Below are 19,421 nucleotides of genomic sequence, written 5' to 3' on the forward strand. Positions count from 1 at the left end.
ATAGCTAGAAGGCACAATTTCACAGCAGATTTCCTGGCACTCTGTTTCTTACAACCTTTTCACCCCCTCTTCAATGATATCCTCTGAACTTTACTTGTAGGAGTTGTGTTGTAGATGTATCAATCAGAGATGAGAATCCCATGGTTAGTTGTTCTCTGCATTTTGATGAGTTGTAGCTTTCTATGATCTCCACCTTTTGCAAAAAGAATCTTCTTCAATGAGAGATGAGAGCTATATTTATCTGTGAGTATAAAGGTAGGTATTTAGAGTGCACATAGGAAATATACTGATTTAGTAAAGTGGAAATAGTAGGGTCTCCTTTAAGCTCTATGACCTCACCAACCCTGGGTAGTTGGCTAGATTTCCAGTAACAGGCATTATTTCCCTCCTGCTGATTTGGACCTTAAGTCCAATTAGACAACTGATGGTTGCTACCAAGATATAAATGCTGTTATTGTATCTTTAGGGATATCTTGGTACACTCGTCATTGTTGTGATTCATAAACATCACACCTAGAAAAGAATATTGGATGGCTCCCTCTTTTACTATAAAAACTGAACTTCAAACACTCTTAGTGCTATTTGTCCCTCTTTACTCCCTCTCCTTCTATGTTGACTCCTATTCTTCAGTTCATTATAATTTCTCACATCCATCACCAAATGTTTATAAAATCACTGGAAAATAAATTCTGAATTTGAAAGTTCAAATATTCATGATAAGGGGATGAGAACCGAAAAGAGAGGGCTTGAGAATCCAGAGTAAGCCATGTAGAAAATGCATGTCCTAAAATATCTCATTGTTAAAGCGTTTGCTGGTATATAAACATTTGTGACTGTCACAGCTTTCATAGGAGGATAGAGGAACAGAGATTACTACGCCTATTTTACTGCTGAGGAACGAAGGCTCCGTGACGCTTGGTGACATTTCTCAATTTTTACAAGATGAAAGGAGCTAAAAGGAAACCAAAACTCCTGGTCTCATGGCAGCAGTGACTAATGTTCTTTTCATTAAACAAAGAGACATCAAGATCAGCTGTGTGAAACAGTGAGGGGGTATGTTCCCAATTTGAATAAATTTGGTAAACATTGCCTTTTCAAAATGCAGAAATATAAAACAATAATAATTTGCTTAAATCTCCATTTATCAGCTAAAGGAAGATGATGGGCAGATGGCTGTTTGGTGATCTCTTGTGAGAAGAATATGAATTATGTCTTTAATGATATTTGGAATAATATGCTTTCAATGAGAAAAGCTCCCAGCCAAGCACACTGCCTTCTCCAGACAGCATTTTTGGATGCTGCCTGAATCTATAACTACTGTTTTTCAGCCTAATTTCCCTCACTTGTTTTGGTGAACAGTATCCTACCTCAAACGTTAAGGACCAGTGTCACTAGCAGGGATTGAACCTTATCAGCATACACAATAAGCTCAAACAAACAATGTGGCTGTGCTTTATGCCTTGTTGATCTCCTCCAACTCCCAGTACCTGCCTGTATGGCACTTGGATGAACTTAGGGAGAAAAGTGCTGTAACTTTACGGGAATATGTCAAGAAGTATTATAGGAAACATCATTAAAAATAAATAATAATACATGATGCCAGAAGATAAGGTAAATGAGTAAACAAGTAAGCAAGTGACTATGTGAACAGATACATGACACTTTCACACATTTGAACTTCATTTTCTTCATCAATGAAATGGGTCTAAATCTTTGTGCCTGCAGGGTTGTGGCCTTCATCAGATGATGCAAAGGCTAAGAAAGTAGCTGAAACATTGCATAAGTTGGCATTGAGGAGATGGCTCAGTTATCAAAGTACTTGCATAAGTATGAGGAACTGAGTTTGATTCCCAAAGGCCACCTAACAGTCTAATGCTATGGCGCATGCTTTAATCCCAGTGCTGGAGAGGCAGCTATTGAAGGCTTGTAAGGCAGTCTGACAACTGAGCTCCACATTCAGTGAAAGAGTGATTGAGGTAAACACTGAGCATTGATTTCTGGCCTCCATAAATACATGCACATACATGTAAATGCCCTCAACATGCATTCCTCTGCACAGGCATGTGCATACATAAATGCCCACACACAGTCATGTATACATACAAAAAGAGAGTAAAAGTCTTCATGTTACTAAGGGTTGCTTATTATAAGCCTTCTTGTTCCTTGAACATGAAAAGAACTCTAATATGGCCTTTTACTTTCTTTTTGCTTTTTAGCTTTCATTCTAATCATGGCTGTTTTCTTCCTGTTTATTAAACACTCCAAACTTGTTCCCGTGTCAGGACCTCTTCACTTGTCTTTCCTTCTAACAGAGATACCCACCTCTTACGTTTAACTTTTGCTTGATTGGGTCCTAATTCTTTTTACGTATTAGTCCTAATATTGCCTTCCCAGAGTGGCGTAACTCATGCAATCCAATGAGTCACATACGCCTCAGCCACTTTCTTTGTATGACTCATATTTTCTTCATAACATTTGCTATAAAATTATTTAGTTTATTTGCTCACTTACTTGTTGTTAATTTTCCCCCATGGGAATGAAAGGTTTTAATGATAGAGATTTTGTCCATCTTGTTTAGTACAATAAATATTTGAATAGGATTTAGTAGGTATATTTTTAATTGAAATTATGGTAAGTGGGGTATGGTTCATTGTTAAGCTGGAAGGAGGCAAAGAGTTTGCTAAATGTTACGTAAGCTGGAAGGAGGCAAAGAGTTTGCTAAATGTTACGAAATCCTCCTTATTTCCTTACACTTCTGCCTTCCTATGTCTTCTATTCAAAGTTTCTGTGTTTGAAAGGTACATCTAAGAATTGACTTGCCCATCTCTGGTATATTTAAATATTAAAAGTAGAGAAGATTTGGTACATCTTTGATTATTTATGTACCGCCCTGGTTAGGTTTAACTATCAGCTGGATATAGCCTAGGATCACATGAGAAGGGATTTTCAGTTGAGGGATTGCCCAGATCAGATAGGTCTGTGGGCATGTATGTGGGGAATTGTTTTGTTAATTAGTGTAGGAGAACCTACCCCACCAGGAGTTGTACCATTTCCTGGTATAGTGGTCCTGGACTATATAACAAAGCTTGATGAGCATAAACCTATAAGTAAACTAGCGAGCATTCCTCCGTAGGTTTTGTTTTGAGTGCCTGATGTCAGTGTTGAGCTGTGTAACCTGTAAATCAAAATAAACTCTTTCCTTTCCTAAGTGTCTTTTTCTCATGGTGTTTGTCACATAAAGGAAATTAGAACACATATCATATATGCAGGAAGAAAATATTAAACTCTAATATCGCTTTAATATTATATGTTATTATGCTGATTAACATCACAACATATTTAATCTAGAAGTATCCTTAGAACATCTTATCCATTACCTTATTGTATAGCTAGGGAAAGTGAAGCTCCAAAAGGACTACACAACCACCCTAGATTAATTTTGATTACTCTACAGGTTAGAGACAAACAGGATTCAGATGTCACTGTTCACAATTCTCAATTGTAAATAGAGAAAAGTTCATGAGGCACCATTCTCTGAATGAACAGAGACAGGAGGATTCTTCAGATAGCTCTCAGGAACTTCCAGACTTTGAGATTCAGAAATGAATGAGACAATTAAAAGTTCTTATGCAACATATATTTACTAATGGTCTCCTATGTGCCAAGGAAGATCACACAAAACTAACCAGCTTCTTTCGGAAAGGAAGAAGTAATATGAAACAATGAAACAGAGCCCATAGTTACAAACACAGCAAATGAGAAGGAAGGCAGGGAAAAGTGTTGGAGCAGACAGCACTTAGAGATCTTAGGTTCCAGTGATGGCTCATCCTTGGTGACATTATTCTTTCCATCTATTGGCTTCAGTGTCCTTGTATGTGAGAAGGTGGTCTCTGTTCTTTATGTCATTCACTGCTTTGTAATTTTATGATTTAAATGTTATGTGAGTATAAGCACAATCACTTGAATGAAAATTTTCTGATTTCTAGTTTTCTGGAGATGAATAATTGAATGGAAATAATGGTGCATGAAATTGGCTGGGGCCCCAGCTTCCTAGCGATAGATACCGGAAGGTGGGAGACTTGATCAGTGGGATTCTTATCAATGTACATATGTGAAGTGCTTTTTTCAAAGCGCTATTAAAATGCCCCCCATACCAGATACACTGACTATCTAAAACCTATATAGAAGTGTTGGACTAAGTTTAACACCCTTACATTTGAGATGGTAGCATCTGGACAGAGCATTCCAGCCAGTGACCTTCCCCTGGCCTTTTCTGGCACTGTGCTTCCTTACAGATAGAGATACTTACATGAATAAAGAGCCTGAGGAAGTCTGCCTGTCCTATTTCCACACCTTTTGTAAGATCAGATCTCTTTGCCCTTTTCCTTTCCTGTCTTTCTTACTGTCGTCACTGAAATATCTCTGAGAAGAAAGCCCAGGAAAAGCAATGTCTTTTCAAAATAGATACTTGGTGCTGCCTCCATCGATTTCTGTCCACTTCATTTTTTTTTCTGTTTCAGGTATTAGAGATTTTTCTCTTTCTTTGTATCCTTTATGTTTTTCTCTTGAAGTTACAAGGTTCTGTCTTCCTCATAGCTATGAACAGATGGGACTTCACAGAAATATGAAGAGAGCCTTGAAATGCCTGAAGTACTGCATGAGGAAGAATGATTAACATATTAAGTGTGGACCCAGGGATATAAAGTAGGGTCATAGGCTGGAAGTCTCTGTAAACCAGATCTTGGCTCAGTGGAGAGCTAACCATCTCAAGTTTGCATTAGAAGAGATAGATACAGGGTGCTAGTTCTTTTTTTTTCTGGGGCGAGTGAAAGCTGAGCCTGTATGACTTTTTGAAAACATGAGGCTTTTTCTGGATGCCGTGATGTTATAACTGATAATTATGGGAATCTTTAACTCAGGAATTCACTTTTGATTGTCATCCTCAGCATTTGCTAACAGGATAATCTTTGTCCTCATTTGAAATGATACCCCAATAGGCTTTTCCTCTGACTATTCCCCTCTTCCTGTCAGTGATTCTGCTATTCTTCCACTGGAGATTTTTCCCAGCCTGTCAAAACTGCCAGGGCTGAACATGTTCATCGCCTCGTTGACCAAAACTTTATTTAGCCTTCTGTGATCTTCTGGACAGAAGAATATTTGGCTTCACTTTTTGATTATTAAACTTAAGATAATAGGTTTTGTTGCAAAGACAGCCTTTGTACTTGGAAATTAGGTATGAATCATCAAGGATTGTTTATGAGAACAGCAGAGAGAATGAAATCCAGCAGAAAGGAGGAAATATGGGATCAAATCAGGATCTGGCTCTGGATTTCTCCAGCAGAGCAGGTCAAGCAACAAAGGGTACTGCCCTAGTAGGAGTTTCTGACCATGATAACACAGGTTTGTGAGCATCCAAAGGCAGTGGCTGTTTTGTGATTTTACAAGCTTTTATAGTCTCCCAGGAGAGGAGGGGCCAAATCAGTGGGAAACCAGTTTGGGAAAATTTTGTTGGACGTCAGGAAGGGATAGCCCATCACCAGTTAGTCTGTCCACAGCTGATGGGAGTCAGACACTAGTTAAAGACATCAGGCTAAAGGGAATTGAAATTTTTAACAGGGTAACTCTAACAGAGGAAAACAGGTAAAAGCACAGTAAGGGGAAAGCCAAGGAATCATTTGCATCAGAATTTACTCCTTTGTTCATAAACTTCTTATCTTAGAAAGATCACATAGGTGTCAGGATCAATGAGAAACTTAATAGCTCTTCATGACTCAATGGACTTTGAGTTTGATAGGCGAATGTCACTTAAAATTTACTAAGTGTTGAAGTAGACCAAAGCAGATGTGAGATTTTCTTTGCCTTGTCAGTATTCAGGCTGGAAGTGTGGCATAAAATATCTAAGAAAAAGTGGAAGCTTTCCAGTGTGGCCTGGGGAAACAAAGTATTACTGACACCAGTGGTTTAGTAACAGATATGGTTTATTCTTGTTACATGTGATTTTGTCTGGTTAATCACTTTGCTCATATTTAAGACTCAAGAAAACAAAGTTGTAATTTTACAGAGGAGAGAATGGTCATTGTGAACTGCAGGTGTAAGTGGTCTACGTTGAGACCAAGTGCATCCAAACACATATAGTTAAATCAACTGAGAAATCTTTTGTCAGTGATGAAGGTTATTTGTGGTTGAGCACTGGAGTGAATTTTACAGACTCCAAATGAGATAAATTTGGACTGTATTTTCTATAGATATAAAGAAAAGTTGTTGTGTAGAAATATTTGTTTTGGATACTATGGCTCAGCAGAAAGACCTGGAGAGAATGTTGAACATATCTGAGCATTGCAGAAATCCTTTCCAACACAAATGTCTAATTTTATACAAAAGACTAGAAAGAAAGCAATGCAGACGGATACAATATGCATCTGCATGATGTACAGATAACCTGGAAGTAGTACATATAGAGAAGTGTTTACTCTGGCTCTTACTGTAAAAGCATCCTTCTTTCTTCCACCAACCACGCTATATAATGATTTTCTTCAACCTGCAACTATGCTATGTCCATGGCGATACTCAGAAAACATTGCAGTAACAGATAAATGCATAGGAACAACAAATACTAAACTTTCTATTCAAAGCATTTATTTTTGTTCCCTAAGACAATCCTGAAGCATTTCCCCTCTTTGCATTGCATATAGTTTGGGGGCTAAAGTTTAATCTTTCCCCTTTTTTGCCCACCTCTGTCCTTTAGGTTATTCAAACCCCAGATCAAATGCTAGTTTATCTGCAAAGCTTCCTCAGATAACATCTTGTACTATTTGACCTTGTATCACTGATTGTTTGCACATCATATGTGTGTCTCAATTAAGTATTTCCTGGGTGTGTGTTCTTCCCCTTAGTGCAATGCCCAGCTCCTTAGAAATAGATACTATGGTGAACTCTCCTTTGAATCTCTGATTTCTTCTTCCATTTATAGCCTGGGAACATAAATGACTTACTGGCCCCAGGAATCTCTCTGAATACCTACTAAATCTTGTAACAATATTTGCAAAGTTGATGGATCTTGAAGACTGAAGGACCAAGAAGATACCATATGTACATCATGACAGGAAATAAAGAAAAAGAGAGACAGTGGTGGTATTGAAGAGAAATATGCCAAATTCATAGAAACAAGTATTGGATGAGGTTTTAGGGCATATGCTTGTAATCCCAGAACTCTGGAAGCTGAGGCAGAAGGATCAGAAGTTGAAGGTTAGCCTTGCTGGCATGGCAAGATGCTGCTTTAAAAAAATCCAATGAAACAAAAGAGACAAATATTTTATGTTTTCATATATATATATATATATATATATTTGGAGAAAAACGTGATAAAAGTAAAAAGGGACTATGTGGAGAAGGGAGTTGAGTGAGCCCCATGGAGAGCAATAATGGATATTATCCAATAGTGAATAAAAATGATTTACATGAATTTATGCCATTTTCTTAATGAACCCCATGGTCAAAACAATTAATACACAGTAATAAAAATATATGCAACTTTTAAAATGTGTGAGAATATTGTGTGATACAATGAACATCATTTCCCTTTGCAGAATTCACTACCAGTGGTGTTGTATGAATCTTACATTTGTATGAGAGGCGAGTCTCCCCAACACCTTTTTGACAGCTTCAGAAACACTGGCTCAGAAAGACCAAAGAGCATGACAACTAGGTTCAAAAAAATGAGGATGCAAAGTAGGGTGGTTATGGAATGGGTATTAGATCTAGAAGGACGTTGGGAGGGAGATGACTAGAATCAAAATAAAATATGAAACTCTCAAAGAATTAATTATATGTAAAATAACAATAAGCATTATCTTACTTATAATAGCATTCTAATTATGTGGAGAGGGGATGGGAGGGGCTGGTAGAGCAGCAATCCTGATCCTGCCTTTGCTTGTCTGAACCTCCATATCAGAACCCTGACGTTTACTCCTTTGCAATTTAGTTAGATTTTAGAAGCCTCATCTTTAGCTCATCCTCTTCACAATATCCTAACTGCTTTTTGGGATTCTTGAAGCCAGGCTGACATATCTTGACAAACTTCTAGTAAAAAAAACTACTGCAGAGTAATTGGTCTAAAGACCCTGGCTTAGTGCCTTCTATAGGATGTGTCTGTGTGACAGAATTAAGATTTACTAATTCCTTCAAATGTGTTTATGTATGTGTCTCATCTCTGTGAGTCATCATACAAAACACAATTTGCTTTTCTCCCCACCAGCCACAACATCCCAGGAATATTGCAACACCCTCAGATCTGCCCCAATCCTTTCTTACGTTTTAAAGTATAATCAGCAAGATGTGTCCAGTGCAAACACCGAGAAGTTTGCTTATCTGTGTCGTGGCTCCTTTGTAATCTTTGGTAACTGCACAATGATGATGCTGGTGATGTTTCTAAATTGATTGCTGCTTTTCCTCAATCGGTAATTACTGACATTCCTGCGATCAGGGATCAGGTGTCTTCCTTTTTTTCCTCCTCCAGAAGAATAACTGTGTAGCCTCTGGGCAGTAAAGGGTGGCTAGAAAGTAAGTCACGAGTCTGGCGGTAACAAACACCAGGATTTCTTAAACAGAGTGTTTGCTGCATAGCAGAGGTATCTGAATGCCCTTTCCCAGTTTTAGTTCTGGTGTTACAAATATTTTCCTCCCTGACCTTCCATAACCTATCTATTCCAGTTTCTCCACCCATCAATTGCTGAAAGAGTGGTGACAGATGATAGGTGAATGACATGCTATGAAATACCAGGGTCTCCTCCAACCTTTTAGGGAGACAGCTTAGTTGTTCCGGTTGTGACTTTAACACCTCTGGAATGGAGATGTAGCTAAAAATTTCCAATGGAAAAGCTGTTCTGGGACCACCAGTCCTAGAGTGTTTTCTACTGCCACCCTTAATGACTAGGGTACCTCTTCCTCTCCGGGCTGTTCAGATTTTAGCAGCATTGATATGCAGAAGCTTCCAAAATCCTAAATCTTCCGGAGGGATTCACCCTTTAGAAATCTGACTTATCTGACACAGTCTAGCTTCTAAAAGTGTTACTCTCTCGGTGTCAGATGATAGTGTCCTGTTTCCAGAGGCCAGGGGCAGAGTCCCCTGGTCAGTGGCATGCAGTTTTTGAGGCTAGACAAAACAGAACATCGTATTGAGCCCATTCCCAGGTGATCCTTTCTTGCTTCTCATGAGCTAAACTTCCCTCCTAATTCTCCAGTTGCACCCTGCCTCATTCTCTCTGTGAAATCCCCACATCTATGCAGGTCTTTCATATCGACCACTCTCCCGGGGCAGCTGACAGGCTTGCTGGTCCAGATGCCACTGCAGTCTCCACAGCCTTCATTCAGTACCTGTCTCACAGCCAGCCGGTGCTTAGGACGATGATGCAGAAAAGAAACAGAAAGCAAGGGAAAGTCAGGAGATGCTGAATTCAAATTACAGACAGGGAGATGTTAAAAGAAGAACCCATTAACAATAAATCCAGGCTCACAACTGCAGGATCATAAGAGGGAGAGCTAAGGAGAGCAGCGAAAGGAGGGGCCAGAGGCAGGAGCGACAAAGACTTTGCCAGCCTCTCAGACTCCCCAGCTCAGAAGGACAGGGCGGGGGTTGAGTCGCGGCTCCCCATTGGCTCCAGCGCGGGCCCCTGGACTTTCTATAAAGGGCAGCTGCAGAGAGCAGGCTCTGCACGGGCTTGGAGCTGGAGTGGCAGTGCCTGACTCCGCCCTGCCCACAGCGCCAGCCGGCCTTGGACAGAAAGACTTACAGACTGATGACTGACTGAAGGCAACAGAAATTGGGTAGGAATAATTACTGGCAGCATGGAGGAGGATCTGAGGGAAGCCTGACGCCATCTCCAGTTTGGAGCAGGTGCTGTGGGCACTCTCCAGGAAGAGCTTTTGCAGACAGCCTGCCCTGTGCTCAGCTGCCCAGCTCTGCGCACTTGCCCACCCTGAGCAGGTCCAGTCTTTTTTTGCTGGGTCCTGGTATTTTTCCCCTCTTCCTGCTCCAGACACCTTGGAGAATACCTTATCAGCTTAGAGCTCCAGGGCACTGAATAGATTGCCTGTCTTGTCTGTCCCCGGCCTCAACTTGCCCTCTCCCTTCTTTGAGAGGCTCCTGAGCTAGTAGTTTAGGGACCTCACGGTCCACTAAAGGCACTGGGATGGATGCCCCAACCACAGAATTGCCTGAAGGGGCTTTCCAGAGCCCTGACACCATGGGCTATGGGGACGAGCTGACCCCAGAAGCTCTGAGTGTACCTAGTGGTTTTGATGACTTGATCACCTCCACCACCTCCCAGGTGCTTCAGGCTGCCTCCGATGCGGCATCTGCGGTGGGGCATGCTGGCCGAAATGGTGTACTGTCCAAGATGCCAGGCCACATGCCAAACACAGGTGACCTGGCAGACACATCAGGTCCTCTAGATTTGGAAATTGTATCCCAGGATGAGCAGGTGCAATTCTGGTTAGTGGTAGGGTACACCATAGTGGTCTTCGCTGCGATCATAGGCAACTGGGTCTTAAACCATATAATTATGAAGTACAAGAGGGTACACACTGCCACCGGCCTCTTCGTTGTCAACATTTCTGTGACCAACATGATGCTCGCTCTTCTCAGCTCTCCCTTCACTATGGTAAGCTGGGGTACCGAGGAGGGTAGCCTGGGGAACAGGGTAAGAACTAAAGTAAAACTTTGTACTTGCAACAGTGACTGTTCTGTGGTCGGTGGGAGGGGGAGCTAGAAAGGCCTCCTTTGGGTTGGAGAACATTTTTATAGGAAACAGAACAGAAGCTGGGAAATATTGAAAAGAGCTTGGAAATGTGTTTGGAAGACTGGCAGGATAGTTGTTGCGTCGCTGAATTAATCCCTTGCCATAGCAGAGGCTGAGAGACTATTGGGCTGCCCAGGGAGGCAGTGGGACCTGTTGCTAGTGAGCTTTGGGATAATGTGTGAATCCAAGTGTTGTCATAAAGATTAACCCTGTTTCTCCACCATTCAAATGTTGTGCATGAATTTGAAGAGTGTTAACAGGTTTTGTGATTTAGTGTCCCTTCATTTCTTCAAGTCACGATTGTGTAGGAGAAAATGAAATGAGCATGAGAAGTGGAGTGTAAAAATATTTCATTGTTTATGGACAGACTGACACCAGCAGTTTGGTGAAGCAAGGAGACTTTTATTTGTGTTTTGGGGGCTTTTGAGAGGGATGGGCACAGGGCTGAGTTCCTGTGCATCACCAAACCTTTTCTCCTACAGGTGCGCTATCTGTGTAATTCCTTGGTGTTTGGAAAGATGACATGTCACCTCAGTCGCTTTGCCCAGTACTCATGTGCCTATGTAACTGTGATGAGCATGGCTGCTATTTCCCTGGATCGACATCGGGTATGTGCCCCCCAGATCTTGCCAAAGATAGAGTCTTCTCTTATATGTATGGAGACAAGTAAGGTCACAAGCAATCTACAAAGTTTTCCAAATTCTTCAGTCTGTATATGTGCTTATGTGTGAATTGGTGAGATTTGAAGGATGGTGAAATACAGGGTGTCACTAAATTAAATGTAATAAAAATATAATCACCTTTTCTGTGGGGGTATGGGAATAGAGATGTGGCAATAAACACATGATACATGTCCTTTGGAAAACATTTCCTGTTTGCTGCATTGCAGAACTGACCAAAGGAAGGAAGAGGGCAGACATAAGTGAATGTGGATGTAGTATTAGATCTGACTAAGGGTTTAATCTGGAAGGTGGGAGTGAAGTCTGTGAGGAAGGGTTGAGGAATTAAGTGAGTTGATGAAGAGAGCTGAGCAATAAAGTACTAGGAGGAAGATTGAAGGCAATTACAAGGAAGTGAGGCAAGGGATAAGAAGCTGTGGGTATTACATGGTTAATCATTTAGGAGGGACACAGAAAATGAGTGGTAATGGAAGACCAAAGTATTGAAGGCTATGTGGTTAGATCCAGATAAGAGAAATTGTAGAATAATCTAAATAAGAAAAGATAGGAGATAGAAGGGAACATAGAGCAAAGGATAGAGGAAGAAAAGAGTGGCTATGAAGGAATCAAGATGACAGGGGATGGGAGGGTGTGGGAGGAGATTGCAGGGAATGGGGGGATGAGAAAGGTCATGACATAAGCTACGTAAAAGGATAGATAAGGGAACATGTAGGGTACTTTTGCACCCATTAGAATATAAAGAAAAAAATCAGTCATTCTACTGGACATCTGTCTCCTTTCTCCACAGAACTGCAGACAGAGAAAACAGGAGCTTTGAAGTCAGTCCACTTGTATTCCTGACTTCTTCAAATGTATCAGTGCTGTAATTTCACAAGCAAAATGCCATATACATGCCAAATGAATTAGTCCACAAAGCACATTACTACCCACATACTAATTCTTTGTACCTTTTTTTTTATCAAAACAGCACTTTATGGATTCCTAATTTTAATTTGAGTTGTTAAGTTAGATGGGGGTGCTTTTATTTCCAGGTGATGCTATATCCTTTGAAGGCCCGGATTAGTCCCATGCAAGGCAATGTTTGCATCATTATCATCTGGATCGTGAGCACCTGTGCTGCTTTGCCGCATGCCGTTTACCAGAAGCTTTCCCAGGTGGAAATTGGGTAAGAGAAACCTGGGGTGAGATGATTGTTGTTATTCTAGCAACCCTAGGCCTTGCAAGCCAAAGAAATGATTTAGGAATTAGGGGCTAGAATAACACATTTCAAAACATAGGTAAAAAAAATAAAATGTTCTAAACTGCAATTTGTCATTATTTTCCTAAAACTCTCACGGCAGTGGGTTACAATTTCCATTTTGGGGCCATGGTTTCCCTATAAGTACATGAGAAGGCTGGTTTTATGCTCAGTACAGACACAACACAAATAGTAAATACATATCAACCTTAAGACCTAATTGCCTTAAGGAAAAGACTAAACCACTGGTTTTGATTTCTCTCTCTCATAACTTAGAAACACAACCGAGGAAACTGCCTGCCTCCCCAGTTTCCCATATACTTCAGAATCTACATGGAAATACCTTGACCTAGGCACATTTCTGCTTTTCTTCATCTTGCCTTTGCTGGTGTTGGTGGCTGTCTATGGTCATGCAGCCAAAAAGCTGTGGATCCATGATGCTGTTGATGACATCAACATCCACACTTACATCTGCCAGCGTGGGAAGAAGAAGCAGACCCTAAAGATGCTGATGACAGTGGTGCTTCTCTATACAATCAGCTGGCTCCCCCTCAATCTCTACCTGGTGCTGCTATCCAGTGAATCCATCTCAAGCCACAATGGTCTCTACTTTTTCCTCCACTGGCTAGCCATTAGCAGCTCCTGCTACAACCCCTACATCTATTGCTGGCTCAGTGATAGCTTCCGTATTGAAGTGCAGAAGGTCATCATGGAAATCCAGAAGAAGCTGCTAGATAAAATCAGCCGCCTCAGGGGAGAGCATCGCCGACTGAGTTCTGTGTCTCATACCCACCCCCCTGCCTTCGTGGATCCCAACCCAGGAGTGCCCAAATTCCCACGCTTCAAAGATTTTGATGAGTTGCCCAGTCCCCCTCCCTCCCCAGCAGTGGAAATCTCCTTTCTCCATTCAGTGCCTAGAGTTTAAGCTGCCCAGACCGCGATTGACTATCAATTCTCAAAATATCTAAGGTATGATAGGATCAAAATAACTAGAATTCATTACTGTCTCATGTGTTTTCACAGAAAGAAGGGCATAGTATTGGAGGGGTGAGGGTCATGTGAACCAACTGATGTCTTACTCACTTGAATTCCCTTTTCTCTGGTTTTATACATGCTCCTCTTTTCTATTTTTGTTCTCTCTCCAAACTGAATACACTAAGACCATTTTATCATCAGATATTTTTCTGCCTCTCAAAGGAAAATTCTTCTCTGACTTGGGGTTTTTAGAACGTCATCTCTGTTTCTGGCCCCCAGCCTCCTTTTATGGTTTTGAGTACCACCCAGATACTGAACTTGTCTACAGATAATGCAGGCCTCAAGAGCTCTGTGAGCTCCTATATATTATTACTTATATTTTATTTAGATGTACACAAGACTTATTTACTTATTATGTTCCCATGGAAATGCTAGGGGACTGAGGTATCATTCCTGAAATTTCAGTTATTGCTCTGGGAACACAAAGCACCTTGTAGGGGCAAGTTCTTGTCATATCTTCTCTCCTGTGTTAGTGAGGGTGGGAAATGTTATAGATGCCCAGGATCAGATAAGGCAGTGAAATGATTCACCCCCCATGTAATCAGAGTTATTTCCCCAGGTTGCTGCACAACAATTTGATGATAAGCTTCTGTCTGAATGCAAGAAAAATTGAAGTGACCAAGTTCACGCTTCAAAATTCCAAACCTCCTCCGTGTTTCTGACTACACATTTAGTTACATACTTTGTTTCATGTAAATTTGTACTCTCTACTTTTGTCTTTCTTTTTCTGGAAAAAGAGAAAATATAATGTGCTTACTGTTGTTTTAATTATCCCCATCTCTTTAGCTTATGGACAATTTCAACTCAGCAGAAGAGAGGAGGAGAAAGAAGAGACACCTCATCCTGTCACTGCCATTATTCGGAGATAATGCAGTTAAGGTTCTATGAAGAGCATTCAAGCTTGCATGTATCAAGGTGATACCAGGATGAGAAATGAACTTGTGGTCCTCTTCATTTTCCTCTCTTCTTCTTTGCCTCCTCCTCAGTATCCTTGTCCTTCCCTTGGTCTCTCTCCACCACCTTCCTAGCCTTTGTCCACTTTCTCCTCCGTGCTCCTTTGCACCTTCTATTCATTGTTTTCCTCTTTCTCTTCCTCCTCTACTTCCATTTCTTTCTCCACTGTTATCTTTCTTCTTCTTTTAAAAATCTTCTTAACAATGACAAGTTATCCAGTCTTTACTGAGATATCTCCTGGTTGGTAAAGTATGATGGACAGGTTTCTAGGCTCAAGAAGCTTCCAGTTATTCAGTTTTCACTTAGTGAAAAGATGTGGTGGGGTTTGGAGTTCAGAACTTCAAACATTTCCAGTAAATTACCATACTTGCCATAGTGCTGTGTCCCTTTTAAAATCAAGGACAAATTGAGAGACAGACCTAGTTGAAGTTTCAACTCAGTTTCATTCCATTGTCTCTTTTATGTCCCATTTTTATCCTTTTAATTTAATACATTATTCCTGTCCTATCATTAATACCCCAATTGCAAAACAACAAACTTGTACTACTAAAGTACAGGAATACATCTTTGGAGTAGCTTTAGGCTGAAAATATGACCGTGTCTTCTATTATGACCATAATAAACTGCCAACCCACCTGTGATTTTTAGGCTTCAGCTGTTTTGGAGATTATGAGTCTTTGTGAGTAGTGAGCTCTGCTTGTGTATTTTCCAACATACAATGTAAATACTTCTGATTATCTTAAGGACAGATATATGTATTTCCTTTTCATTTGTATTTGATAGAATAGATATTTCCCAGGATAGTGGACTGTCTGCTTATTGTTCTGCCTCCCCACATGGTGAAGGCAAAGTTAAATTTTGCTTGAGTACCCCGTGATACTTAGAAGCATTGTACCTAGCTTTGATAGCCTTCTTCTCCAGTTTAGACTTAGGAGAAATTTGGGAAAAAGGGCTATCATTGTAATTTAAATGAACATTGTGCTTTGTGCATTAATCCATCATTCTATCCTTCTTAAGAAAGCACTTCCCTTCTCCATCCCCATCCCATTCTGTACAAAGAATCAAATTACTTTCACTCCCCAGTAAGGCTTGGAATCTGGAACGGACCATGCTTGACAGATAATCCAGCTTCAAGGTTTACTGCTGACTTGGCTGGAAACTCAACAGATCCAGAACTTACGGTTTTGGTGATGTATGGAAGTTTGAAGAATTGGGCAGATGAATAGTTTCAACTTCATGTGGGCCTTTGTTTAGATGTTTTTCAGCAGCACCTAATCTGAATTCAGTACCCAGCCAAGTCTGAGGGTGCTACAATTGTAAGAAGTTTCTGGATGAAGGGCTCATTTGGTTGGAACATGGTGCTAATGAGCTCTAGATCCTAGGCTCTAACCCATGTGCAGCCATTTAGCTCTGTGGGTTCGGGCATGGTGCTAAAGTACTGTGGTCACATGGTTTCTAAACCCCATGTGTGTCCTTTTACATAGACTGCACCACTCACCCTAGCCAGCCTTTTTCTGAACAAAGGTTATCACCCACCTGGAAGGCCCAGCAAAGCTGTTGTGTAAATATTATTTCAAAATCTGTTTTCACTTCTGGAGACAACAGTTTATAGTATATCCCTTACTGACTGTGTGTTAATAGTGTCACATTATTAGAAAGATATCACTTTTGAAATGTCCAAATGAACAAAGAGAGTATACCAGAAGTGACAGACAAGTGAAATTGCTAGATTTTCCCCTTTGACAAATTCAAATGCTTATATTACATGTGTTAAATGCCAAGAAACTGTACCTTGGTACAAATTAGGATATTTGGAGAAATGCTTTAATGAAAGTAAGATCTACATGTAGGCTGTCTGAAATTTAACCTTAAAAGGACAGTTTTGAGTGGGGGAATTCCTCTAATGTCATAGATATCCGGGATGCTGGTAATCATGTTTTGGTCCCTGTATATGTGATATATACATTCTTCTCATGTGTTTTTATCTGACAGTCTCTTTCACTGTAAATTCCTGCATATCTTCTTAGCTAAGGTATCTTTCCACACTATCACACAAAGTTCTACATATGCATATACATATACTAACATAACTATGTAAGTACACACATACACCAACACACACAGTATAGCATATTAGCACAGTAAGCTGATACAATTTTGTTGTTTCTAAAGACTCTCAACATCTCTAGACTCTGAGGCAAAGGTTCACAGATGAACGTACTATTGTCATCTGGTGTACATTAGGAAAGAAAGGAAATATACCTGGTATAAACAATATGAGAGTAAAAATGAAATTGTTCATTCTAATACTTCTTATTCACAAACTTTTATGTGTCTATTTCAAACTTACTTCCCTTATATTAGTGATAGTAATATTGTGTATGTGATTATGACTTTGTATTATAATTCTTAAAGTAAGATCTTATGATATTTATCAGTAAGTGTTCATTTATCCCATATTGCAAAACTAAAGACACTTGGGGGATTATATAATGTTTCAGCTTTGAATATGGACTTCTTGCATTTTAGAGTAAGCTCGACAGTAAAAGAAAGAAGAACCTTATCTGGCTGCTCAAGGTGCACATGGAGGAAACAGAGTAGATTACCCTGGTGAAAATTTCCTGACATAATATATTCAGGCCCCAGTAAAAGTGTCTGTGCTCGGATTTATGAAAATGGATTTATGTTAATTGGATTTGTTGAAATGTAGCATCTGGAATGAATTCCTTGTTCTTTTATGATGAGACCTCCTGGAAATAAAGTTTGCCAGTTTATTTTTATAGAAAGATCTTAGAAGGCACCGAACAGAGAGATACTATGCCTTATGGCTTTTGATTTATAGGGTTTTATAGATGGCAAGTTTGTATTAAAAGTGGGGAAACCGATGAGTGTATTTGTAACTATAGAAAAGAAACTGTCAATGCTTTTGTGCCTGCAGCTTCATTCAGAAGAAAGTCTGTGTAAAAATCCCCCAGAATAAGAAAATTTAAAGACAAAAAATAGAAAGCAAAAGCATCTATAGAGTAGTTAGTGAAATTTCATTTATCACCTTGCTGTGCAGCCCTCCTCCCCCATGGAATGGAACTGAACTTGATGATACCTTAATGCTTTCAGCTTTTCAGCTTTGCTCACAAGCTCTGTGGAAGTATGGACTATATCCTAGGCAATGTACATAGGCACATCCAACACTAGCTCCTTGATTCAAACCTACTAGTGATATGGACTGTGTGGAACTGAAGCCTTCTGGGAGAAAGACTGATGCTGGCAAATTCTACTCAAATGACAGAAGAAGTAAGGCTCCCTGAAGTGATATTGATGAATTGCCCCTTCACAAAGGGAAAGAAAGAAATCTTACCATCCTACAACAGGAGAATGAACATTATTCCAACTAATGTGCTTGTTACTTATTTGCTTGTAACTGTTGCTTTAAATATTATCTACTGATGTTGTTATCTCTCTCTACTCTAATTTAATGTTTGACTATGTATTCTATATTAAAGAGAGGAGGGGTCAAAGGGAATGGGGATAGTGTGGTGTCAGGGGTATGGAAATAGTAGTAGAGTAAAACATATATATTTGCATAAATGTATACTAAATAAAACTATTCATTCAAAGCACCCCTGATCTCTCTTTTTGTAGATCTAAAGGGAAAAGGATGGGGGTGGGAGTCAGTTGGGTTGGTGGATATTTGTGGTCCACATTGGCTCATTAACTAAAGTTAACATTTAAATCTTTCCATGGGACCAACATATAGATATTAACGTGTAAGTGGTTGGGTGAGGGTATAACATAAAAGCAAATCCCCTTATGTCTCCTATGGAAAAGCTTTGGGGTGAACAAAGGAGACAATTTTGTCCTCAGAAAAAACGTGCACAACACACCCCAAACCAAAAGACCCTCCACATTCTGGTTTGGGAACCAGAAACGTATACTGCCATCTCAGAAGGTAAGAATGAGTAGCTGAAAAGAGTACCAGCGTGGATGTGTCAACACTAGAATACTACATAGAGGGAAGATGCCTCACTTGGTAAAGTCAAATCCAGAATTTAAGAAGTCTATTATTCCTCAACATGTGACCCCTTTGGTGTTATAATGACCCTTTCACAGAAGTTGCATATCAGATATCCTGTATGTAAGATAGTTACATTCACAACAATAGTAAAATTACACTTATGAAGTAGCAACAAAAATAATTTTATGATTGGGTTCACCACAACATGAGGAACTGTATTAAAGGGTCACAGCATTAGAAAGTTTGAGAACCAGTGTTCTAAGTATATTTTGCTTGAGGTGTCACTGCAACTAATCACACTAGCCCTTAGAGATGGTTAGATACTCTTCTGTATGCTTAAATCCTTTAACAGTCAGGAGTCTTATGCAAAGGCCTAGCCTTTCTCAGGTGCATTAAAGGACAACAACAGAAGAATAAACTCATGGGACCCAAAAACTTTAAACACATTTTAACAAATTCCAAGGTCTTACATATTTTGGCTTCTGCCAAATTCTATCCTCAAAACCAATTCTGTTTATTTTCTTTACAAAAAAGGCTGTTTTCGATGCCTGTTTGATTTCTAATGACATACAGAAAGAAAGGACATGGGTTTTGGTGGATGGGGATGTCGAGAGGATCTGGGAGGAATTGAGGGAGGGGGAACGGTAATCAGAATATATCAGATGAAAAAGTGTGTATTTCAGTAAAAATATTGGAGCTGATATGAT

At 40.0% G+C, this 19,421-nt stretch overlaps 1 protein-coding gene across 1 annotated transcript; it reads left to right on the forward strand.

Moving 5' to 3' along the window:
* Positions 1–9,669: 9,669 nt before the first annotated feature.
* LOC101838255 (probable G-protein coupled receptor 83) lies at positions 9,670–18,319 on the forward strand. The gene is made up of 5 exons (XM_005081150.4): positions 9,670–10,658; positions 11,279–11,404; positions 12,508–12,641; positions 12,990–13,682; positions 14,535–18,319. The coding sequence occupies exons 1-4, from the start codon at positions 10,188–10,190 to the stop codon at positions 13,636–13,638; spliced, it is 1,380 nt and encodes a 459-aa protein (XP_005081207.1). The 5' UTR covers positions 9,670–10,187; the 3' UTR covers positions 13,639–13,682; positions 14,535–18,319.
* Positions 18,320–19,421: the final 1,102 nt, after the last annotated feature.

This window comes from Mesocricetus auratus, unplaced genomic scaffold (genome assembly GCF_017639785.1).
Source record: "Mesocricetus auratus isolate SY011 unplaced genomic scaffold, BCM_Maur_2.0 Super-Scaffold_100003, whole genome shotgun sequence".
Taxonomy (NCBI): domain Eukaryota; kingdom Metazoa; phylum Chordata; class Mammalia; order Rodentia; family Cricetidae; genus Mesocricetus; species Mesocricetus auratus.

Excerpts from the sequence above, each read along its gene's own strand:
- LOC101838255 (XM_005081150.4), top strand. The coding sequence starts at position 10,188 with ATGGATGCCCCAACCACAGAATTGCCTGAAGGGGCTTTCCAGAGCCCT. Across the intron at positions 11,405-12,507 it reads TTTCCCTGGATCGACATCGG|GTGATGCTATATCCTTTGAA; the intron begins GTATGTGCCCCC and ends TTTTATTTCCAG. Across the intron at positions 12,642-12,989 it reads CTTTCCCAGGTGGAAATTGG|AAACACAACCGAGGAAACTG; the intron begins GTAAGAGAAACC and ends CTCATAACTTAG.